Below are 24,373 nucleotides of genomic sequence, written 5' to 3' on the forward strand. Positions count from 1 at the left end.
TACAATTGGATTATGCCACCTAAGATTAGTTAACGTGTCACGTAAGATTATAAATTATAGTTATATCCAATAAATAATTCAAGTGCCACATAAGCATAAATGACCAATGAGATTTTAATGGTTACATTAATTAAATACGAATTATTATCTTTTGAGATTAGAAATTTTATCTAATACTTTAAAACAAATACGGAGAAAATGATATATTACATACAACTAATAAAATAACAAATATAATTACATAAATATAAATAATTTTTTTTTTTAAAAAATAAATCGATCCGTGCATCGCACGGGCTTCATCTAGTTTCTTAATATGTTTGAATTTTCTATAGAGTATGACTGTATGAGACATAATTGTTCGGCTTATGAAATTTGGGCCACACTAAACCTAACATTTTATCTTACATTAAAATCACAAAAATATGATACTATATCTAGATAGTTCATAGTTCGAAATATTAAAAACGGAGTAAATAAAATAAAATATAGTAATAGTCAACGTAGGTAGCTTTCATAATTCACAACATAAGAGGAAAATGGGCAATGCATCATAGTAAGATAAAAAGGAAAAAGAGAGGAATTGAATGGGATGATAACACATCCAACTTGTGGTTAGAAGAACAATAATTGGAGCATTGGATAAGAGCAACAACTTGGATAATGCAAGAATATGATGTCTTTAATTTAGCACGTAACAACAATAATAATGGGACATAATTGTTGATGTGTCATGTGTAATAGATAACTAATGTCTTATAATTTAACCATAATTTATTATAAAAAAATATCTAGCTAATCTTATAATATATGGTGGATATAAATAATAATGTTCAATATTTATTATTTATTTGGTAGGTTGTCATTGTCACATGAACATAAAAATATAAAGTAATCTTAAACATCATATTTTATGGCTCACACAAAATAGAAACTATACTCATTTATTACTTGGATGGAATCTACAACATTTGATAACCATTCTTATGTTGTCTCTCCTCTTAGGATGGATGAGCTAAAGGATGGGCATTGCCCATCAAAACAGGGAGGGACTTCATCCACTAGTAGAGAAGGTATGTCGAATTCATTATATAATTTAATTTGCAATTCGTACGTCCGTACCCATTATTCTACTTGTATCAAAGACGTACTATATTTTTTTTTTGCTCATTATGGCCCGGTGAAAAATCATTCGGTGTATCTAAGGGTGTATAATATTTTCTTGGTTCTCTGTCTATTGTTATATTTAAAGATTCGCCTTTGTCAATGTGCCTTATAATATGAGATAAGTATTAAGATTATCTTATTAATGGAGTAAATTTTAGTATAATAAAACAAAAATATATAATTTTGAAGTAGATATTGAGATTTGAGAAGTGTAATAAGATATCACATATTCATAATTGTTCTTACATAAAACCACAATAAAACTCCATGGCAATTTGTGCATACGAAAGTGTAAATCCTAAAATGTTGCAAACTTGTAATAAAAAAGGACATGTAGAAGTAGGGCTTGTTTTCTTCATATTATTTTCATTTCAGTTCAATCCAATTCTAATAAGTTCAGTTCAGTTCTTAATTTCCTTTTCTCATAAAATATTCAGTTCAGTTCAATCCAGTCAATCAGAACAGGCCTGTAAAGTCCCGCTTGAGCAATATTTTTGGTTGCTGATCAAGTATGAGTATCATTTCGCGTAATTTTAGATTATGTTTTAGTCATTTGATTTTACTAAAGATATTTTTTTGTTTGATTAAATTGACTTTTAACAATTATTTGCTCTATTCTAAATGGTGTTTTCACCAAATACCATGAGTATTATTCATGTATAACAACCCCTGTCTTAATAAATTGTAGTAGCTTTTCACACTTCTGAGTCTATAGATTGGCTTTGCAAACATGTCCACATATTCTAAATCATCATCCTCATCCTATGAAACTGCATACTACACATAAGAGTGACAAACAAAGGATGTTCATGTGGGAGGAAATTTCAATTAAGAGCTCTGATTCGGCTAAAAATCCGCAAAGGTATTTTTTGTGAAAAATTCTAAGGGTGCAAGGGAGTTCCTGAGCAAATTGTTGGATTACGTTATGAATTTCAAATGAACCGCCCCTTCATTTTCTTTTGCTTGCAACATAATCTGCGGACAGATCGCCCAAACCCAAAAACTATTTGATGTTCTAAAATATCAAGGCTTAAGCTCTTTAAGGTCCAAATTAGGAAAAATGGGCTCTAAAAAAGTTCAACTTTGAAAATCCAATTAATATTCAAACGACCCAAAACCAACAAACCCAGCTACATTCCCCTCCTCCCTCTCTCGGCTACGGCGACTCACAGGTCTCTTTTTATCTGCATTTCATACCATTTAATCAGCTCAATATAATTTGATTTCATGATTTTTCTTTGGGTATTTTCTTTTTGTATTTGATTTCTTCAATTTTTATTGCTAAAAAAGATCTGAACTTTATTGCTTCAAGATGGAATTAGCTAGTGAAACTTGTATGTATGCTATGTTTTAATGTGGTGTTGGTTTAATTTTAATTAATTCTTTGATTGGAGTATTTAATGTTTGATGATCACTTTGTTTAATTTGATAACTGTTTGTGAATTTCGACTTCTTGTTGTAGTTTGTTTTGAGGGTATTTTGTCCCATAAAGGCTGTAATCTAGAGTCTACTAGACTCCGACTAATCTGAATTAGAGCGAGTCAAGCTCAGATAGGGGGTTGACACCTCTCCTAAAAAATGTTGCTGTGCTCCCTTGTTGTTAGCTGTTTTAATGTAGTTGCCAATTTCAATTCCTCCAAAATGTTCAAATTATAGGCATTTTTTTATTTGAGTTGATTGTAAATTGATGTCCAAGTTATGTGCATAATTTTGTCCTAGCTTGATATATTTAATATGAAGAATTGTTCGCGAAGATTACTTTACTTTAACTGGATCATGTAATTGTTGATATCGAGTTTTGCAAATGAACAGCTAAATTAGTCATTTTCTTGTGAGTTTGTTAGGATTAGAATACAAAGAATAATCTATGAATTAGCTTTCTGCTTGTGTGGTTAGATATTCGTAATTGCTGGATGAGATAGGTTTCAGACAATAGAGTTCACACGAAAAGCATATAATAGCGCATTTTATATAGCATGGCTATGTATTTGCAGGGGCGATTTTGGTTAATAGCTTGGAACTTTGTTAATTAAACTGAAATGGCAGCTGCTGTTGCATCACCGTCTTTGGAGCTATTAGGTGTGTATCTTGTTATTTATGTTTACGGATGTATTTAGTGCTGAAGTTTTAAAGGGGCTTAGGCATTGAAATTTGCTGTTGTTCTTCCTTTTAGTTCGAGACCTAGAAGGATTTTCTATTTGGACTGGTCCGCCATTTGACAATGGTCAACCAAAAGTCAAGATACCTAAAGTTCCTTGCAGCAGTGCAACATTTTCTGAGGATGGCTCTAGATTAATGGTGATTAAACCCGAGGGTGTTATAAGTATTTTTGATTGCAAGACCTACAAAGAGATCAGATCCATTCAAGTTCCAAACTTTGCTGCTGCAAACATATCACCTCGTGGGACTTACATTCAGACATTTCAGAAACAGGCGTCTCCTCAGGAGAAAAACGTGACATTATGGAGTGTAGAGACTGGTGCTTGTGTGCATAACTTTTCTCAAAAGAATATGAGTAAAACAAGCTGGTAATGAAGTTACTTCAATTATAAAAGCAAGTTCTATTTTCTTGATTGTTTATTTGTCATTCTTGTGTGCAAAATTGCTGTTCCCTTTCCTTTCACATGTTCTACAGGAAGCTAGATATCTGTTGGCTGTTTACTTTTATAAGTACATAGATTATGTATAGGTAGCCTAAATGATTATTCCCTTTTTAATTTTAATTTTAGTCTTGGTAGAGGGATGACTTGATTTATCATGTTGGATGATGGTCTCTGGTTTTCTTATTCCCTCTTTTTTAATAGCCTTTGTCTTTTACTGCACAATTCCTCACGTGTTTTGTGGAACCAGTCTAATGGGTCTTGTGATTCTGCTGATTATACTAGGAAGTATGTCTTTGAATTTAGTCTTTTCTAGTTAGAAGAAAAAAGGGTTGTGTGTCACCAAGTCACAAAATTTAAGAATACTGATTTATTTTAGCCTGTATGTGATGCTTTAAGTGATAGTTTGTAACGAATCAGGCCAACACACCACCTGTTCTTCACACTTGCAGCAGGAAGTAGGAAAAAAAAGGGGTAGGCTAACACACCACCACAAGGGGAAGCACTACCTTAAAGCTGCAGTAGTTGTTATGGTGGCTTTTAGGGATGAAGACAAGAATAAGTAAAAATGTTGTACTTTCTTAGCTAAGTAGTATAAATAGGTAGAGAGTAGTAGAAGGAAGATAGGCAGAAATTTGTATTGGGGAAACCTTAGAGAGTTATGGCTTAAAGCCATTGTTAGAGAGTTATAGCCTCAAGCTATTTTGAGAGTAATCAATCTATACCTGTCATTTGTAAATTGTAACCCCTTTGCGCCATTGTTAATCAAGATTCAAGCTTCCAATTTTATTATTTCTTCTTATTTAATCAATTTACAAAAATCAGATTATCTAGTCTATTACATAGTTATGTTGAAACTTCTTTTCTAAGTTCTGTTGGTGAAACATATGTTTTCAATGAAATGTTTGTGTGGTGTCCAGGCCTTCAATTCGATTCAGCTCCGATGAAGCTGTTGCATGCCGGCTCGTAACAAATGAAGTACAGTTTTTTGATACAACTGATTTATCAAAAGGATTTGTGTCTCGCCTCAGAGTTCCAGGAGTAGCAGCAGTTCAACTTTCCAAGCTGCCTGGTTCACATGTTGCTACGTTTGTTCCTGAATCCAAGGTTGGTCTATATTTGAGCTGGGAACTTACTTAATCTAAACGCGAAGATACATGGTCAAGTCGGACTCTTTTCTGTGTGAACTTTCAGGATGTCAGCATGCTTGATATATTACAAAGTATAGTTTTTCTTCATATCTGACCTATAGCCTATAGGTTGTAGGCTTGGTCCCTGATAGATATTGAACAAACTTCTGCACTAAAAGCAAACTATCATGTACCTTTTTTTATAGCTTACTGGTCACTATCTTTGAACTGAGTAGGTGTCTTTGTTAGATTGCTGCACAGAATCAATGGAATTGTAGAAAAGAGGCCTGTAGTGTTAGAATAAGTATTATAACATTGTTTTGATACTTAGCTCTATTAACCAAGGCAAAGTGTTACGTATGCAAAGGCGATTGAAGAAGGCCCATGATTTTAATAAGTTGAGAATTTTTACCTCTGCAAGATTGTCTTGTTGTTTAAATGATTTTCTTCTCCCATTGATGTTCTTTTTAGGGAGTTCCTGCAAGTGTCCAGATATTTGCATGTGGAAGTGACCCCTCTAGCCAGCCTCTTGCACGACGCAGCTTCTTTCGTTGTTCAACTGTGCAATTACATTGGAATTATGGTTCCACTGGTCTTCTAGCTGTGGCTCAGGCAGATGTTGATAAAACCAACCAGAGTTACTATGGAGAATCAAAATTAAGTTACTTGACAACTGATGGAGCTCATGAAGGACTTGTACCTCTTCGTATGTGACCTTGATGTTTATAGTTTCAAATATGATTCAACTTTGCTTACAAACTAATCAGTTCAGTACATCAACAGGTAAGGAGGGACCCATTCATGATGTTCAGTGGTCCTACACTGGTACAGAGTTTGCTGTTGTCTATGGATGTATCCTTTCATTGGGAGCTAAGAATGGTTTACTCAAATATTGTCCATGAAAAGATGGCCCAGACACTGGTGTGTGATTAATACTTTCTAGATGTAGAGGAGTTGTTTGTTTGAACTAGCTGTTGCTCACATAAAGGCTTGGATGTTCCTTCTCTTAGGAACATGTGTTACTCTTGAGATCATTGTTTTTACTTCTCTTCGGAATCCTTTTAATATATTGTTGTTCCTTGACCTAACTCTAGTTATGCCTGCTAAAGCTACAGTATTCGACAAGAAGTGCAATCCACTTCTTGAACTTGGCTCGGGTCCGTACAACACCATCAAATGGAATCCCAAGGGAAGATGTATCCTTTGTAGAGTTGATATACCTCATTTAATATTTTTTCCCCTGTTCTTAATGAGCACCCCCCCCCCCCCCAACTTCTTCCTTTGTTGTTGTTGTTGTTGTTGTTGTTGTTGTTGTGTTTATATCCTTAAATCCTCTCATACAGTTTTGTGCTTGGCTGGTTTCGGAAACTTACCTGGTGATATGGTATGCATTTTGTGCTTATGTAGTTAAACTGGCTGTCAGCTTTCGTAAATGAATGTCACTGCTTGTTATGCTGCATATATCTGAAACATTGGTACAGGAATGGGTGGTTGATGATGTTGTTCTTGTAGCTTTCATTTGGAAAATGCTTGTTCTTGCCCCTCAAATGCCTATCTTTAATGCTTGCTTTGTGGATTTTTTTTTTCTTTCAAGTTTCATTGAAAACTAAAAATCATTTCCTTATTTGGCCAATACTTATACCTTCGCAAGATTCTTCTTTTAGGTATGATCATGTGTCATATCCTTTTGCTTCGTAAAAATCAATTGGAGTGTCATACTTTTTTTCCTTATCAGGATTTGTAATCTTCCATGTCATTGAATGTGTACCCTAAGAAATAAGATGCACACATAAAAAACAAGAGATTTTACCAAAATCAGATCAAGCCAACCTGTTGTACCTTTTTTATAATTTAAAACTTTTTTTTTTCTTTAAAATACTTTAAAAATATCCATAATGGATGGAAGATTGGTAATTATTCTGGATTACAGTTAGTTTTGTACTTTTGTGTATATAAATGGTAATTCTTATAGCTATAACTTGGCTGTGATTCGTGTACGAGTTATTCTTCCAAGTAAGAAAAGCTGTTTGATAGTCATGCCATATGGTAAACATTATACTTTGCCATCAGCCTGTGATGATAGCGTTTGTGGAGTTGGTGACTACTGACTATGGACTAAGATTATAAGGATCTTCCTTTTCTACGTGATTGCATTTGATGCCTTATTCTGTGATTCTTCTTAGAGTTTGAACTGATATAATAGAATGACTAAATTCCTTGACTGTTCCTAAAACAGGCTTGTTTTTAAGGGCCTCCGTATTTATCTACTGCAATTTTTACTGGAGTATGTAGTAAAAAGGTCCCAGGAGATTGTATGGCTGTAGATAGGCACAAATTATCTTCAGTTGATTCAAATTAATGCTCAAGTAAAACAGATCTGGCTTTATGATGTTCTGCTTATAAATCTGCAAAATTATTTATTGTGTTTTTTGATGGACCTTGAAAGTGTTTCAGGCTTTCTGGGATTGCACTGAGAAAAAGCCGCTTGGAACAACTAAAGCTGAGTGGTCTGTAGTTAGTGAATGGTCACCTAATGGTTGCTTTTTTATGACTGCTTCAACAGCACCGCGACGCCAGATTGACAATGGGTATGCTGATTTTATTCTTGTAACGGAATAGGGATATTCTTAGTGGACTTCTGATTGTGATTTTAAGGGATGCTCTTTGGCTACCAAAAAGTAGCAAGTCACCTTTAAGTTTAGTAGCAAATTTCATGATTTGATCTGAGCGCTGCTGCTATTTTTTATTCCGTTATCATGAACGATATAGGCAAGGGTTTAATCATCTTGTGTTATGCATGTGCTGTCGTTTTCATCTAGGTTGACTAAGTTTTGGAACTTCTGATTCTGTTGCCTGTTCTGGAAAGTGGGAAAGGGCAGGTCAGTGGAAGTGGGCCTGAGGCTTGCATATTGGCCACAATTGTTTTTGGATTTTCTAAATTGTCTAATTTATTTGTAAACTTGTCTTTCTCTGTTTTGAGTAATTGCACCAAGATGAATTATGTTATCACATGAGCATTTGATTGATTTTCTTGGCTGATGACAATAATATGTTCTTGCTATTACGTACCTTGTTTGAAAGCTTCTTTTCCCTTTCTCTCAAAATGCTTTTGAATATAGCATCTAATGTGACAAGTGCATGTCCTTCCTTTCTGCTATGATTTCATAGTAAACTAATCTGAGTCTACAGTATGCAATATTAACAGTGATTGTAAATATCTTTTTCCTTTGAAAATATAGATGTATGGCTGTATGCGTTTACTCACTCTGCCCACCTTTTTTGCCCCATTGGGATTGGGTTGCATTTTATTTATTTTGGATGGGTGATCTCTCTCTTTTTATTTTTATTTTTATTTTTATTTTTATTTTTATTTTTATTTTTATTTTTATAGTGCGGGGCAATATTGAACATCCTATAGAGGAAAATGGGGCTAGGAAAGGGTATGGAGTGAGTAATAAATTATCATCACTGCTTGTCAAATTCACTAATCCATAATCTTTGTGAAACAACAAGCAAACAAATCATGTTATCATTTGGTAGAGGGACTTTCTCGGCAAAGAACTGTCTAGACTCTAGAGCTAAAACCTAAACTCGTGGAGATTTGACTCCAAAGAGTCAACTATAGCTATTGCAATAGAACAGTAATTCGAATTGATTGATCAGATTTATTTTTAATTGTTAAGCAAATCTTTACTCTTGAGTGGAAGTAAATCATGTAATTGATCATACATGGTTTGGTATAATGTAGGATAAAGATTTTCCACCACAATGGCTCATTGTATTTCAAGAAGATGTTCGACAAACTATTCCAGGTTAGTGTGACCAATATTTGCTATTCTCGTGTATTGTTTTGTGTTCCCTTTAATATTCATCATATCTTCTATCATTCAGGCTGATTGGAAACCAGAATCAGCAGATAGGTTTGGTGATATTTCTGAACTGGTGAAGTCTGTTGGTTCACTGAAGATTGAAGAAACCAAAGCACAAGGTTCCTTGCTTGATCCCATGTCTGCTGCTTATTCGAAATATTAATCTACATGATATGCTGTTGCGTGAATGATAGAATTTTCTCTGTGCAGGACAAGGGTCAAAACCTTCCCAGAATGCTACAAAATCCAACCCAGTAAACCCTCCACAGAAACCTGCTGCGTATCAACCTCCTAGTGCTAGGAAGGCAGCTTCTGTTAAGGCAGAGGTAAATTTTAGCTACCTTGGCATTCTACCGAACACTAATATGACCAGTTAATCATTTTTTAAATATTTTTGACAGAATCAACCTAAATCCTAAATGGTTGGTAAAGCTAATTCTAGATAATCTTCTATATATTTTGAGATTTCAATGCTAGAAATTTAAGTATAACATCCAAAGATTTCTGAGGTTGGCATGGCATTAGCAGAATGATAAACTTCACTTGTGCTTTGATATTTTTTAATGTGGGTGTTTTGATTTACACTTGCTTCATATTTTCTAGATTTCTAGGGACCTCATTGGCTCATCTCATCTCGTATTTTTGACATGGAGTTGGGTGTTTCCACAACATCTTTTTGGTTATTTGAATGATGATGCTGTGTAGTTCATTGAACAAAATTTCCTTTATTTTCAAATTGGTAATCTATTGATATCCAATTCCTTTCAAATTATTTGCTGTTTCTGTGGGTGATGTCATCTTGAATAATTTTAAAGCGGCTATTTTATTCAAGCTGATCGATAAAATGGAGTTTGTTGCAAAGATGATACTGATATTTGAGAGTATTTTGCATGACACACGCTTATTGTTTTAATCAGTATGCATATATAAGGAAATGTTATCGAATTCTGATTTGAAGTGCTTTGTAAATCTTCTCATATGAATTCGGTAGCCCAGTTTGTAACACTTGTTTCTGTTTTTGATGTGGCAGCTTTTTGGAGGATTGGATACCCAGTAAGTCTGCTGAAATAATACCTTTTGCACAGTAGATTGATTCTTTTACTATTTCTTTTTCTCTCTTTGGTAAGTTGGCAACGTCATCTAATGTACTTCCCATTATTATGCAGGGAAATGAGCAAAAATGCATTGAAAAACAAGAAAAAACGGGAAAAACAGCGGGAAAAGAAAGCAGCTGAAGGCGCATCTGGCAGTAATCCTTGAACCTTGTTTGAGCGCTGAGTTAATGTATGACTAATGCGGGAAATGAAATCAGCCGGGAGCGCGTCTTCTGGAATTTATGCATCAAAGACATCCAAGTTCCGGATGGAGCCAAAATGCAGGCTCTGTAGCAGCACAGTTTTGAGTGTTAATTAGTAAACACATCTTAAGTTTCCGGCTCTTTTGTCATACAAATGTATTTTTAAGACTAGGCGAAATATATCACTCAGATCTCTGCTATTGTACTACATGATAATTTTGACCTTGCAGTAATTTTACCATGAATGTGAGGCTTAATAGCATTGTCAAATAAGCAAATACAAGTGTATAACTACCTCATATGATTTTGTTCGACCAAAAGGAAAAACAAACTTGTGATTTTGAGTAACAACCCTCTTCCACTCGAGTCCTTGCTGCACTGAAGATCACGAATTTTGTTCCTGTTTTGTTTTCTTTAACCTCCGCTAATTTGTTTATTTATTTTCTGTATGATTGTATTGTGTTTTGGTGATTATGGTTTTGCTTGCTGCTGCTGAGGCATTGCTGAATGCATAATGCATTCGGGGTATTGCAGTTGATTTTATTAGAACTGTTGTGTAAGGCTATAGCTTCAGCAAGTGGTGGCGCCTAATCCACTCAACACTACAACTCCTTTTCGCCCAATCATTTCCTATTTGAGTCCCGTACATTAAATAACTCATGGCAATAAGGATACTAGAGCCTAGATGTTGTCCTCGCTGTATGCCTTTTAATGTGTTCCAGTGTGCCTTGCCCATCTTTGAAAACGCCTTGCTAAAAACGTTACATCTCTAACTCCTGGGTACACTTTTTAGCGCACTAGTAAGTCGTAGTTACGAATTGATGCCTTGGCTGCTGCTACTTGAAAGCACTTTCAGGGTGTCAAATTTCTACTTTAGTGGATGACTAAATTGCAATGCGTATCTTTGTATGTGACTGCCAGAATTTTGCAAGATAGGATAGGTACATATTATCCCCTCAGTTTAGTTCATTATGATGCATACTGGGGTTCAGCACAAAGGTTGTATATAGAGTAGTGAGATAAAGTGAAGGGGAGAAAGAAAGAAAATGCAATTAGTTTATGACAGCCAATGAAAGCGAGTACGCAAATAAATACTAGAATGTTAAACTCGTCTAGGTAATAAGAATAGCCTACACAATCATTATTTTGTTCATCCGGCTGTTGTAAGCAAACCAATGAGCAGGCTATGCAATACAATGTGATCATTATAAACTAAGGTAACAAGATGAGTACTTGCATATGCTACCTGCTAAGCAATACAGTGTGGTCATTAAAAAACCAAGATTACAAAAGCAGGCGGTAAGCAAGAGTAAGGTGGTCATAAAAAAACCCAAGGTTAAATTTATCAATGCTAGCTGTCCAGGCAACCCACGGAAGATTGCAAACAGCCAAGGTCCAGCATCGTTAACCAACCTTCAACAAGAAACTAGCAAGGGTGTAAAAAAGACACTATAAGCTTCATATGATTGCCATCTTATTGTCGGCAGGATTGCTAACCACAAAGGTTTTTTTTTTGCTTCATAATTTCAGAGCAGTTGTCCAGGTGCCTTGTACACTTGGGTGCTTTGTGACATGCCTCGTCTTCAACTTTATCACCTTCCTTCCCAAGGCATTCCTCAACCTATTTGCATGTAGCAGTACGTCTTCTGGAGTCATATTCTTCACACAAACAACTCGTTCATTCTTGTTTCCTATAAAAATAAGACAATGAATAGACCTTAAAAGCTGCAAGCATTACCACAATCTCTCTTTTGTTTAGGGGGAAAAAAAGAGGGGGGTGGGGGGGGGGGGGGATTTGAAACAAATTCATGCATTTAAATGCATATACAGACTTTAGAAGATGATCTAGATTTAGGAGTGCAATGATAGAAAGGAAGCAAGTAGATCCAAATCCTACATAATCCCATTTATGTGTCTATATTTCTTTCCATTCCAAATATCCCTCTATAATGGCATTGCTCAGTACTTTCAGCTTTTCGGGAAGGGTGTCTAAGATAAGCATGCAAAGAGTGGTAAAATAAAAAGAAGTAACTCCACACAATTCCAGTAAGTTCGTGCTTGAAATGCGTCAACTAGCATTAAAGCTGCTGCAAGAAATCTATCACCCACACACTACTCAGTACTTTCAGGGGGATAGTGAATTTCTCCACTTTATAAAAAGAAAAGGAGAAAACAAAGAAAGACAGTAGCATGATAATAAAAGCATATTCAGCAACTCTTACATAATTCATAGGATGAAATGTGAATAACTGAAGACTGACACCACAAATTTGTATCATTCTTAAACCCTAGTTTTCATCATAATGCTGAAGAGGCAAATAAACATGGAGGGAAGGCACTCACGATAGAAAGCCTTCAGATGTGGATGCTGTCCACGAATGAGTTCCGTAACAACCTCTATTCGTGGATTGCTCTCCTTGATTGATGGCAAATTTGTTTCCATGAAAGCCCTGCCATACAATAAAACATTTTTTCATGAGGTTCAAGTAATTATATTCGGCTGGCACATAGAGACTAATAGTAAAAAAATAAAAACAAAACAGAAGTATCCCACACTTGTTTCAATATTTATTATCTGCCTATCTGGACTCCTGGAGCTTTATAACCTTAATGAAATCATTTTTCTGAATGCACTCCTCTAAAGTGATATTTACTAACAGTGATTTTATTTCTACCAACAATGTTGGGTGTGAGGAGAGAGATAATAAGCTCAAGTAGAAATTATGCACATGCACCTAGTTGAATACCCAGAGCCATACCATGCATTTCTTTTGCTTTCATACAATTAAATCAAATGGCTTGCTGTTTTCATTTCAAAGTTCCAGCTGCAACCCAGGGTTACTTAAAACAATTCAATTGTAAATGAAATGCCTAGTCTATTGAATGTCACATTAACACATATAATCTATATAAATGCAAACTTATCAGAGAAACTTTCATATGCATGGCTGCTAGAGTTAGGAGATGCAACCACTTATCATCATAAGTTTTTCAGTAAAAAATTGCGATATTGAGACACAAGGAAAAGATCCTTGCATTCATATGCCCAAACAAAGAGAGTAAGCATGATGAAACATATCAAGTGTCCCACAAATGAATAACTACATTCAAATTAAGTTTAACATGAAGTATGTTTTTGTCCAGATGTGTGTCAGCTGCTGTTGGTGTCCAACATTGCCAAGCTTCTCAATGCAGTTGTACAGATGGAAATATAAAGTATTACACTATTGGACATTACATAACAGTATATTTACCATTTTACACTGCCTCGCTACTTGTTTTGCAAACTTTTTCACTCAAGTTCCAACATCATCAAAATTTCATTTGAATATTGTATCAGAATGAAGTTGCAATAAGCCATCAAGAGGGAACAGATGATGGCACTATACATATTACATAGGGTAATACAATTGAACTAGAGTAGAGAAAAATCCATAAATACAATACCAAGGCAACATATTTGTAAACCTGTTCCGGAAATCACTTTTGTCCAACATGTAACCATTAACTCACAATGATGTCTCCAAATGAATAATTCTTATGATATCAGTACAGCTGCCAACTGGAAATTAAGCACAAGTGCAAATCATTCCACCACTAGGACAAATCAATCTGAAGGGACAATATAAGTAGACAGCAGAGCCGATAAGTACATTTATATGCATAGTCCAAGAACTGAGGCTTATATTGTGATCTTAATGTTGCAGAGGAGCACTTTTGCTTGACCATAGTGTTCCCCAAAATCCATTGACAAACAGTACTTCAAACATAACTCATTTATCCACATTTCTTACCAAAGTTGAACTACTCAAAAGAAACCTAGCTAGCATTCATCACAAAACAATAACCTAAATAAGTAGAAATCCACCGAAAGAAAACTATTATCACATGTACTGCCATTGCAACAATCAAAGGCATTCCTACACTACAACGGAAATGTGAATACTAGTGGTGATGGATGCCACGTCAGCAGTACAAGTCAGCAAAGTTGTTACGGGCCCACAACAACTTTAGAATTTGTTAGAGATTCTGTTACAGAATAATAGCTGTAATAATTTAGCTATATATATGTAAATCCCCTGTACATTTCATTTATTCTCATTAATACAAAAATTAATTCACTCAACTTCCTCCTTCTCTCTAGATTTCTCTCTCTACTTGTAGTTCTTAGTTTTCTTCTGCAAACTTCCTCAAATGTTGACAGGAAAATATATGATTCCTTTATTTTTAGATCATAATGGACAACGACCACACTGGCAAATTATGTTGTACCCATGTTGAACCCTCGGACATTTGTGAACAATACAATACTTACACACTTCTAATGATCCACCATATAAATTGCCCTGTACAATCCTCAAATACACACCCTCGCCGAATCCTTAAACCAATCCTAGGACATACGTATACAACATGATATTTAGGCATTGCCAAATAAACTCCATGGGAAAAACCTTGCACAATCCTCAAATCAACGACCTCATCGAATCCTTAACCCGAGTCCTCGTAACACAGCTCCTCACACCGAATAAATAATCAACAAAAGTTCTCCCTAGCATTCCAGCAAAGTAGGCTAGAAAACTATATGCTTCCTTTTCGGTTTCACAAAAAGTTGAAATTCTTAGTTTCCATTACCATAGAAATTTATCTCAACAAAATCGATAAAGAACTCAACTTTACGACTACTGAAGCAAATCACGCAGTTAACATATCAAAAAATGGCAAATAAAATAAGCTGATAAAAAGATCAAACAGAAAAACGTCACCAAATTGGAGAAAATGCATCAACAATTACCCAAATCAATCAGAATTAGCAAAAGGGCGCAAATGTAATATTGAAAAGAGAATCATGATTTCTACATTTATTGAAAAACGTTGACGAAAAGAAAAAAAAATTGGGAAAAAGTGATAAGAAAATCAGAGTAAATAATACCTGATACCCCTGCTGCTGCCTCCCCAATCGCAGTAGCTAACGATGAGTTTCTGAAGCTGCCAAACTCCTCTGAGCGACATTTTGCAAAAGTTATTTCGATTGAATTTTGTAATTTCTGCAGAAATTTCAACGGATTTTGAATTGCGATAGCAAGAATTGGGATTTAGGGTTTTAAGTGTTAACAGTTAAACCCCTCACACATTTCAGTACTCCGTATTGACTATTGACTTATTGCGAGGGTAGTTTAACTCTCCAAGGGCCTGTTCAGCTTAATTTCAGTTCAATTCGGTTCAATTCCGTATTTCATCTCTCATAAAATATTCGTTAAATTCGGTGACATATCCAGGTATTAAAAAATGTAGGTTCGAAATCGTTATTAATATATAATTTAATAAGCCAAAAACTTTTTTAAAATCTATTTACCAAACAACGCCTAACTATCTAACACTAGAATCTCAACTTACAAAAATATCCAAGTCAAAATTACTAAATGTACAACTCAATGACTCAAAGTCATGTAATGTACCACCAATGGCATCAAAGCATAACAATAAGATTTACAAAAGTTGATCCTTTTTCCCACCACTATAACTTTGCATCTAATTCCCTCCCCCCAAAACAAAACAAGAAATCAGGCATCCAATTCAAGTTTACCCACAAAAAGCTCCTCTTTTCTCCACATTGCCGAGTTCGTTGTGCAATCATTCACTCCGACAAAGCAGTTGCGCAACCCCAGCAATGGCCAACTCCGCCGCTTCTGCTCTGTCGAAGCCGACAATCACCCATGTCATATTCGATATGGATGGTCTTTTATTAGGTGATAATCAACCCTGCATTTTAATTGGTTTTGAATTTTATTGTATTTTGTGATTTGGGTTGATAATTTAGTTGTTTATTTGAGTTGATCGCATTGTTTAAATAAGATTTTTTTCTGGGGTTTATGAGTTAGAAACAATGATGGAGTTTGCTACCTTGCTTGGACTTGGGTACGTGTCTAAGTGTCTAAATTGGCTATTTTGTGATTACGGGTATTTGAGGTGAACTGAAGTGTCCGAGTTACATATTTTCGTTGTTATGTTATGGGTGATGTATAATTTTAAAATGGTAGTAGTGGACATTTCAGGGTTTCTTGAATTTTAATAGAATTAGTGCTTGATTTGTTTGTTGTGATTCAAGGGTTATTGTCCCCTTTGATCAGTTTTTTATTGGGGAAGAATGGTAATGTACATTGATTGGAAGCATATCAGATTACTAGATGACTGTCTGTAGTGTATCCGTTGTTTGTGAAATGTATATCTGCATTGGTTTGTTATTTTCATTTTTAGAGCAATGTTGTATTGAGGGAAGCTCTCAATTTATCAGGCCATTGTGTAAGTGCTGGTAACCATCATTTTTATTTTTATTTTGAAAATTTGTTGTTCTTGAGCTTGATGTCAAGCTATTGCTGCACTTAAAAAGTTTAATATGATGCTAGGAATGATAACTAAATCTGGTTCGACGTCTTATTGTTGTAGATACTGAGAAATTCTATACAGAAGTTCAAGAACAAATACTAGCTAGGTACAATAAGACCTTTGATTGGTCTCTAAAGGCAAAAATGATGGGATGAAAGCAATAGAAGCTGCTAGGGTCTTTGTTGAAGCGACTGGAATAAGCGACTCTCTTTCAGCTGAGGACTTCATTGTAGAAAGGGAGTCAATGTTACAGAGCATGTTTCCATCAAGCGAGCTAATGCCGGGTATGCTTCATATATACTTCGTATATGAGCTTTTACTTGCTTGGGTTTTCTTGTCTTTCCTACATCGACCATTCTCTTGAGGTGCCCCTTTCACTGTAAAATTCAATTTATACAAGAAATTGTGTAGGTTATATAGCTAGAAATTTCCTCCAAGCTCCATAGAATGCCAAAGGACTCATCTCACCTCTGGCTTAGTTAGACACTAGGCAGAAGAGTATTAACCAAGGAAATTATATATAAATATTATATTGCAAATTTGCTTTACTAAGTAAATATTGCATAGCTCAAGTATTTTACTCAATACAAAGGTAAATGAATTTCCCTTTACCTTAAACTTTTGATTTGCATTTTCTTCTCGGATACTGAGATTTTTGGAGCTCTGCCCATTTCCCATTTTTTTTATACTCTACATCCCTTGAAAAAAAAAAATATTATGTTTTCTTTCCACCTGAATCAAACAGTAATCTTATGTTTGGATAGAGAGAAATGGAGCGAAGAGAAGAGAAAAGGAGGGATGCATTATCCTTCGTTTGGATATCTAATGCAAGGAGGGAAGGGGAGGGAATTGGAAGGATCCATTTTCCTTTTCCTTCTACTAAACCAAATCCCTCATTTGTTGGAGAGATTTTGAAGGGAAAATGGATGATCATCTTCTCCTCCCCTCCCCTCCCTTTCCCTTCCCTCTTTTTCCTTTCCTTCCCTTCCCTTCCCTTCCCTTCCCTTTCCCTTCACTATCGTTATCCAAACACAGAGTAAAGCTTTGTTTGGATAGCAAAGAAGGAAGGAAAGGAAGGGGAGGGAAAAAGGAGGAAGGGAAGGGAAAAGAAAGGGCGTGGGAGGTAAGCTCCATTTTCCCTCCAAATCTCTCCAAATTTGGAGGGATTATGCTTATTAAAGAGAAAGGGTAAATGGATCCCTCCCTCTCTTTCCCCTTCCTTCCCCCAATCTTTTACCCTAACAAGATAGTTTGTCTCCCTCCCTTTGTCTTCTCTTCTCTTCTTTTCCTTTCATTTCTTTCTATCCAAACAAAGTGTAAGACTAATTTCTTTCTTTGGTGAACTTAACAACACCTTGAATTGAATCATCCTGTCCTGATTCTGTCTCCTATTTCTGTTCCATCTCTTACTTCTCCTGTTTCTCTTTTCATCTTCACAACCTTACTTATTGATGTCATTTTTCTGATACAGGGGCTGAAAGATTGATCAAACATTTGCATGCACAACAAGTGCCAATCTGCGTAGCTACTGGGTAAACTTCTCTCTGCCCATTGTTTTATGTCTTTGCGCTTAGGGGTGGAAACTATTCTTGCATATCTAGTCTAGTGAGATAATAAATATGTTTTTGGGGAAAACATTTATTACGTAGGATAGTGTGTTTTTAATTTGAGCTGCATGCCTGTCTTACTGTCTATAACTACAAGTTTTGCAACTTCCTTTCTATGCCAATGTTTAGTATTTATCACATTACAACTATGACCACTGCTGCTATTGCTACCACTTTTATGTGTTGCTCTACTACTTCTACTATCACAATACCGACAAATTGATTTTAGAAAATGTTTGTTTTAGGTCTTTCGGAAATGGCTTCTCTTTATGTCATAACTGGTAGGGATAATGCTACTTACATTTGGACTCTCCGAGACCTTACCCATGACAGGGCTCATGCTGTATCTTGTTGATAGTATAATTAGCTGCACACTCTATGTTTAGAGAGAGGGGAAGGAGGAAGAATTTAAGACTTCAAATTTTGTGATCTATATTTGTCCATGTGATTGAATAAATAGAGAGAGGAGAAGGAGGAAGAGTTTAAGACTTCAAATTTTATGATCTATTTGTCCTTGTGATTGAATAAATTCTAATGGACTTTGAATGCAAGTGTCATGACATCTTTAGGGGCAAACATTTAAGTTAGATCTACATGGTTTCAGTGTTTGAAATGTGCAAGGAACTTGGGGGTAAGTGCTTAACTTGGTGTAGGCGAGGCATTTGTGGTTAGGTGCAGGGTTAGGCGCATGCCCGCATATAAAGCAAACTTCAGCCAAGTTTTTTAATTGTTCATGTGGAGTGCCTCAATTTATAGAGTTTGAGTGTATTGTAATGGTTTTTTCAGTCCTGCTTTAGATATTTAGATCACAATGCCAACCTAATGCATGAGCCATGAGGTACCTGTCTATTTTAGTGTTTGGAGAGGATCAGATTTGTGTTCTTTCAATGATAAGGACATTTAGAGGCTGTTTCTAATTTAACTGATGGGGTCCAGTTGAGACAGAGGAACATGTTAATTTCCTCATATTTGCTTCCTAACCAGTTGAGGTGAGGCTGCATACTTTTTGACACCCTAGATCCTGCCAATTGTGGGATCTATATTGGATTCTTGGTGTTTTTTTTTTTTTTTTTTTTTTTTTCCTTCTGGTTGCCAACTAAATAATGAACCTGGTGCATGTATTTCTTATGTTACTCGGTTCTTTCACCTATTTTGTCATATTCATTCTTGTAGGCCGTAGTACCTGTGTCATACTTGAGTCAACATTAGTGATCCATCAAACATAGAAGAAATCCTAGGAAAAACTAAGGATGTCTGTGTCAAGACACTTTCTTTTTACAAGCTTAGTAACGCAGGAGTAGTTTTATACATTGAATTATGCAAATCTTATGATGATTATAGTCCTGATCGTTGATGTTTTGAACAATGCTGTAATTGTAGCTCCCACAAACGGCATTATGAGCTGAAAACTCAAAGACATAGAGAACTATTTGCTTTAATGCATCATATTGTTAATGGAGATGATCCAGAAGTTAAACAAGGAAAGCCATCTCCTGATGTATTTTTGGCAGCTGCCAGAAGATTTGAGGTAAATTTATATTTGAACCTTTTTAGTACTTACATGTCCATTTTCTAAAATTAAAAATTAGACAACAAATCACAATTTGGCTTCTGAAGCCAGAAGTTTAAATTTTAATTCTAAAACATTGCACCAAATTAAAAGATACCATGTTATGACTTTTGAGCAGGGTGGGCCTATCGATCCAAAAAAGTGCCTTGTATTTGAAGATGCACCATCAGGAGTTCAAGCTGCTAAAAATGCTGGAATGTAAGTGCTTCTACCTCTAAATCATATGCCTAATATGTTTGAAGTAGCTAGAAATCATTAAATGTGTTGTAGTAAATTGAGACGCACAATTTAAAAAAAAAAAAAAAAAAAAAGCTAGTCTGTGTTGTTGTTTCTCCATGCTAATTCCTAGAGTGATGACAGGTGCTTGTGTTTCTATTTAATCATGAGTTATGAATTTCATGAATTGTAAATCTTTTGTATCCTGTTCATATGACCTGAAATGACGTGAAACCTGGTCATTTTGTAATTCTTAGTTTTATTGGCATTGTCAGAGGGGAAATTAAGAACCTGTGAATCAAATGTGTAATATTAAGTCGTTCTTGTTTTACTTGAATTCTTGTTATTGGGATATGTCATCCGGTTCTAAGATATTTTATTTTCGATACGTGTATAACTTCACATGTTCAATACATCCTTTTGACTGGCATGTAGGTCTGTGGTCATGGTTCCTGATCCAAGGTTGGACAGCTCTTATCACTCTGTTGCTGATCAAGTTCTGAAATCGCTAATGGATTTCAATCCTGCTGAATGGGGCTTACCTCCTTTCGAAAATGCAGCTTGCTGATCTTTACAATTATTGCCCGCTCATTGCCCTTCCCAGTAGCCCATCTTTGCATAAGCTGCCGAGAATTTCATGAGTAATACGGAGTACTTCAGTATGTTATTGCTGTGATTGACCCTATTATTGATTCACTTACTTTCATGTTTTGCAAGCAGAAACAAACATATAAACATATACTCGTATTTTTTTCCCTCTATTTATAGAATCATCGTAATTTTAAATCCTCAAGTAAGAGGATGAAACATGCAACTCTAAGATTGCACATAAGACAATCATAGCGAAAGTATTAAACATAATTTCATTAGCAATAGCAATCAATACATGATTTTTTTTTTTTTTGACAAAATACATGATTTAGTTACTTACGCACTTATAAATTATTACTCCCTTGGTCTCTAAATAGAAGCCTCATACTAAAGTATTTCTCAATATTTGTATTTGGGAGGGGATTATCATCCATTAAACTTTTGTTTTTCGTTTTCAATTGACAAACCCTGCATCCTGCTTAAATTCACTATAATAATATTCCCATCACCTTCCTTTATGTTCAGTTTTAATCAACAATCCCCTATTAGAATTCCTCCTAAAAATATATGCCCAAGAGAAATAAGATTTTTATTAGAACCAATGAATAATTTAAAACCAACGAGTAACTGATGGGAAGGATAAACTATACACAAACTTATATCAGAATACATTACCAGATACATTACAAAGAGAGATTATTTTTGGAAATACACATCCAAGGTAAAATCTACATAAGCACACATTTGTATGCTTCTATTCGACATCCTCGCAGATTTCTTTCTATAGGGAACTAAAAACACACCCTACAGGCTGCATCAGGCAGACTGAATAATATTACAACGCCACAGATATGGCAGCTTGGGACTTATAAAACGAACCCAATAGCTGCCACATATGACATTTCCTTTACAAGTGATTAAAATACACACATACAAGCATATTGTAGTACTGTACAAGCCGTAAATTGCCAGGAACACTTAAAATCATCTCCTGACAGTGGCTAAAGATTTTTCTTCACTCTCTTGAGAAGATTTTAGGGTTGATGGTGAGCTAAGAGGATTCTTGTTGGAGGGAGAGAAAGATTCTTTGGCTGCAGCATGTGTGTCAACAATGGCCGAAACTTCTTGGAGATCAGATACAGTTTCTAATTCTGTGGGTTTAGGCGTGTAGGTGAATGAAAGGTCTTTGTTGGCAGCAAGAGCAAGGAGCTCTTTCTCCTCGAGCCCCTTTGTTGGTCCAATGCTGCACCTCTCGGTTCCATGCTTAGCTAAAGCATCCTTGAATTTCTTAATCTGTGGTTAACATAGAACGCAAAATTAATTGAATAATTTAATAATCAGGTTTCAAATTATCAGTTTCAAAATTTTTGTCTAATCAATTGTGTAGCTTTGCAATGATTTAAATAGAGTGCATTGCTTGTCAAATCAACCCCTTAATCCATCAAGAAGAGAAGTGTGAGGATCATAAACTAACCGTGGCATTTGTACAACTGAAGCTGCACAGGCGACCTTCAGATCCTCTGTAGAACCGAAAGAAAGGAAGAACATGGACATTAAGGCTATAACACATTGATTTATGCTCCTCATAGTTCACCTGAAGGAACTGAATATCAGGGTTCATCTCTGCCAACTGACATAGCTGCAAAAATCCAACACAAATAATTAGTTATATATGAAAAAATATCACTCAGCTAAAATATATACTCCGTAACAGCATAACTAGATCTCCACCCTAAAATTATACAGTACTCGTACAATACATGAAACCCAAAAGAGGCAAATAGGAGCAGAAAACTCTATAAGATCTATATAAAGAGGTACCTTAGGATGAAGAGCCCTGCAACCTCCACAACCAGGAGAGAAAAAATCGACGATAACCAACTTATCTCCGGCCTTTAATAAAGAATCCACTAGGTCTTCTGCAGAAGTAACCTCTCTCATATTTGGTTGAAGTCCTTTCTCCCACCACTTTGGTGCATTGTTAAAGGTAAGACCTAGCTGCATTTGTTACAACAAACGAATAAATACCACTATAACTGAGAAGTTGTTAACTGAAAACAGGGGTTCAACACTTCAACCTTTCCAAGTAAGTGTTGAGATATCTAAGCATGTGATAGAAAGCTACACTTGACAAATTACACAAAGAACAAAGGAAATTCTTTCTAAAGGACCTAAGAAACACCAATTCCATATAATGTAATCACAGTTCATCACTCGTTAAAATCTCTCGTACAAAGTTAGAAGTTGCATTTTCAACAATTTATAAAACCCATAAGTCATCATTGTCATAAAACTAAATCGAAACTTGAGGCCTAATGGCACAATTTACAAAATTAGACCTCCCTAAACCCCACCTAATGGCGAAATTCATACAACTCGACCACCCTAAAGTCCTAACACCACTTAATGGCGGAATTCACAAAACTCCACCTTCCCAATACCCCTGCCTAATGGCCGAAAGCCCAAAAACATACAACTACACCTCCTGGATACCCCCGCAGCCCCGCCCAGTGGACGAAAACATGCAACTCTGACCTTTAAACCCCGGCCAACTGCCGAAAACATACAAATCAACCTCCCTAAGACCAAGCTTGATGGCAGAACTATACAACTTGTTATATACCCCCACTTAATGGCAGGATATGTTAATTATATTGATTGATGTTAAGCATTTCAAAACACTATATCATTAAACAAATGAACACACTTTTAATCAGGGCAATCAGATACCAAAACAAACCCTTTCAAAAGGTTGGAGCCAAACTTGACCTTGTAACCTGTTATAACAAACATTATTAGTTGAAATTAATACCAGCTCCTCACACCAGGCAATAATCAAGAACACCAAAATAAGATTCACAAATCTACCAACATTTCAACAAGAATAGATTTACCTAAACTATTTGAAGCTTAAATTAAGCAATAATGATCAAATCAATAGGATTCAAATACAGATAAAATTTTTATACATGGGTATAACAAAATTCGATAAAGACAAAGTAAACATGGGTACAAAAAAATTCGATAAAATAAAGAAAACCCAGAAATATTTTCACAAACCTTAGCATGAATTGATTGAGAATTCCTCGATTTTTGGGAACAAAAACCGCGATTTTGATCGACCGCAGTTCTAACACCACCAAAACTACTCCTCAAAGATGAAAATCCAGCTAATTTGCCTTGATTTTTCGTGGAAACAGAACATTGGACGGGAAAAATTTTAACATTACTATGATGATTATGATGAGAAATTGCTTGAGAAAAAACGCTTGACTTGCTAATAACATCAGCCATTGAAAAACCCAGAAGAAAAAAACCCTAAAAATTGAATGAAGAAATTGGGATTATTTGCGAAATTTGTGAAAAGGGTTTCGAATTGCGTGGAAGAAAAGAAAAGGGTAGAAGTCAGATTTAGGAATGAACAGGTAAAAGTCTCAAATTTTCCGGTTGAAAAATGAAAAATTGCAAAAAATAGGGTTTACGTAAAGAAGTTTTTAAGTCTTTATTTACTTATATATTTTCTTATTTCTTTTCTTTTTTTTGTTTTTGGATGAGAGAGAGAGAAAGAGTACAGTTAGCTTCTAGAAAGTGTAAAGGATGATGACCGTTGGAATGTGTGAATGGATGAGGTTCATAAAATTTTATCCAAAGACACTTGTCTTATTCTCCATGATTGAGATCTATTTAGATTGTGATGTGTATGTCGACTATGTATATGTCGACCATGGATATTTAGTTATGTTTTCTTTTTCCTAGTTATAAAAAAAAAAGAAAAAATTGTTATGGATATTTAGTAGAGGTGATTATTGGGCGGGTTGGGCCAAAGCTAAAAAATTAAGCCTATTTTCGGTTGGGTTGGGTTGGGTCGGGTCAAGCTTCGAGTTGAAATTTTTGTGCCCAAACCCGCCCAAAATGGTCGGGTCAGGCTTAAAAAATCAA

The 24,373-nt window shown here is 35.4% G+C and overlaps 3 protein-coding genes and 1 pseudogene across 6 annotated transcripts; 2 read left to right on the forward strand and 2 right to left on the reverse strand.

The window, feature by feature from the left end:
• The first annotated feature begins 916 nt into the window (after positions 1-916).
• Positions 917-10,429, forward strand: LOC145609690 (eukaryotic translation initiation factor 2A-like). 3 transcript variants are annotated; one of them, XM_081665145.1, is made up of 14 exons: positions 917-1,073; positions 3,162-3,246; positions 3,341-3,695; positions 4,688-4,874; positions 5,369-5,603; positions 5,681-5,749; positions 5,992-6,093; positions 6,241-6,281; positions 7,352-7,485; positions 8,646-8,709; positions 8,789-8,885; positions 8,977-9,092; positions 9,797-9,819; positions 9,933-10,429. In XM_081665145.1, the coding sequence occupies exons 2-14, from the start codon at positions 3,207-3,209 to the stop codon at positions 10,024-10,026; spliced, it is 1,557 nt and encodes a 518-aa protein (XP_081521271.1). In that variant the 5' UTR covers positions 917-1,073; positions 3,162-3,206; the 3' UTR covers positions 10,027-10,429. The 3 variants fall into 3 exon arrangements, with proteins under 3 accessions (XP_081521271.1, XP_081521273.1, XP_081521272.1); XM_081665147.1 differs by lacking the exon at positions 917-1,073 and adding an exon at positions 1,617-1,676; XM_081665146.1 differs by lacking the exon at positions 917-1,073 and adding an exon at positions 1,879-2,339.
• Positions 10,430-11,224: 795 nt separating this feature from the next.
• Positions 11,225-15,193, reverse strand: LOC145609161 (large ribosomal subunit protein mL43-like). Its single transcript, XM_081664709.1, has 3 exons — positions 14,997-15,193; positions 12,407-12,513; positions 11,225-11,754 (listed from the first exon to the last, which is right to left on the reverse strand). The coding sequence occupies exons 1-3, from the start codon at positions 15,074-15,076 to the stop codon at positions 11,582-11,584; spliced, it is 360 nt and encodes a 119-aa protein (XP_081520835.1). The 5' UTR covers positions 15,077-15,193; the 3' UTR covers positions 11,225-11,581.
• Positions 15,194-15,576: 383 nt separating this feature from the next.
• Positions 15,577-20,660, forward strand: LOC145608625 ((DL)-glycerol-3-phosphatase 2-like; annotated as a pseudogene). The gene is made up of 6 exons (XR_014105850.1): positions 15,577-15,813; positions 16,511-16,734; positions 17,922-17,982; positions 19,438-19,585; positions 19,746-19,825; positions 20,279-20,660. The product of XR_014105850.1 is annotated as a (DL)-glycerol-3-phosphatase 2-like (transcript).
• Positions 20,661-21,062: 402 nt separating this feature from the next.
• LOC145608571 (thioredoxin-like 1-1, chloroplastic) lies at positions 21,063-23,969 on the reverse strand. The gene is made up of 4 exons (XM_081664185.1): positions 23,495-23,969; positions 22,256-22,432; positions 21,909-22,073; positions 21,063-21,727 (listed from the first exon to the last, which is right to left on the reverse strand). Exons 1-4 carry the CDS (start codon positions 23,726-23,728, stop codon positions 21,419-21,421), a joined length of 885 nt encoding a protein of 294 aa, XP_081520311.1. The 5' UTR covers positions 23,729-23,969; the 3' UTR covers positions 21,063-21,418.
• Between the last annotated feature and the right edge of the window lie 404 nt (positions 23,970-24,373).

Source organism: Chenopodium album, chromosome 23 (assembly GCF_948465745.1).
Source record: "Chenopodium album chromosome 23, dcCheAlbu1.1, whole genome shotgun sequence".
Classification (NCBI taxonomy): domain Eukaryota; kingdom Viridiplantae; phylum Streptophyta; class Magnoliopsida; order Caryophyllales; family Amaranthaceae; genus Chenopodium; species Chenopodium album.

What these genes read in the sequence shown, in the direction of transcription:
- LOC145609690 (XM_081665145.1), top strand. Translation starts at nt 3,207, where the DNA reads ATGGCAGCTGCTGTTGCATCACCGTCTTTGGAGCTATTAG. An exon ending in AATATGAGTAAAACAAGCTG is followed by an intron (nt 3,696 to 4,687) that starts GTAATGAAGTTA and finishes TGTGGTGTCCAG; the next exon opens with GCCTTCAATTCGATTCAGCT. An exon ending in GAAACTTACCTGGTGATATG is followed by an intron (nt 6,282 to 7,351) that starts GTATGCATTTTG and finishes AAAGTGTTTCAG; the next exon opens with GCTTTCTGGGATTGCACTGA.
- LOC145609161 (XM_081664709.1), bottom strand. Translation starts at nt 15,076, where the DNA reads ATGTCGCTCAGAGGAGTTTGGCAGCTTCAGAAACTCATCGTTAGCTAC. An exon ending in GGCAGCAGCAGGGGTATCAG is followed by an intron (nt 12,514 to 14,996) that starts GTATTATTTACT and finishes ATTGTATGGCAG; the next exon opens with GGCTTTCATGGAAACAAATT. An exon ending in ACATCTGAAGGCTTTCTATC is followed by an intron (nt 11,755 to 12,406) that starts GTGAGTGCCTTC and finishes TTATTTTTATAG; the next exon opens with GAAACAAGAATGAACGAGTT.
- LOC145608571 (XM_081664185.1), bottom strand. Translation starts at nt 23,728, where the DNA reads ATGGCTGATGTTATTAGCAAGTCAAGCGTTTTTTCTCAAGCAATTTCT. An exon ending in CTCAATCAATTCATGCTAAG is followed by an intron (nt 22,433 to 23,494) that starts GTTTGTGAAAAT and finishes TAACAAATGCAG; the next exon opens with CTAGGTCTTACCTTTAACAA. An exon ending in GCAGGGCTCTTCATCCTAAG is followed by an intron (nt 22,074 to 22,255) that starts GTACCTCTTTAT and finishes GGATTTTTGCAG; the next exon opens with CTATGTCAGTTGGCAGAGAT.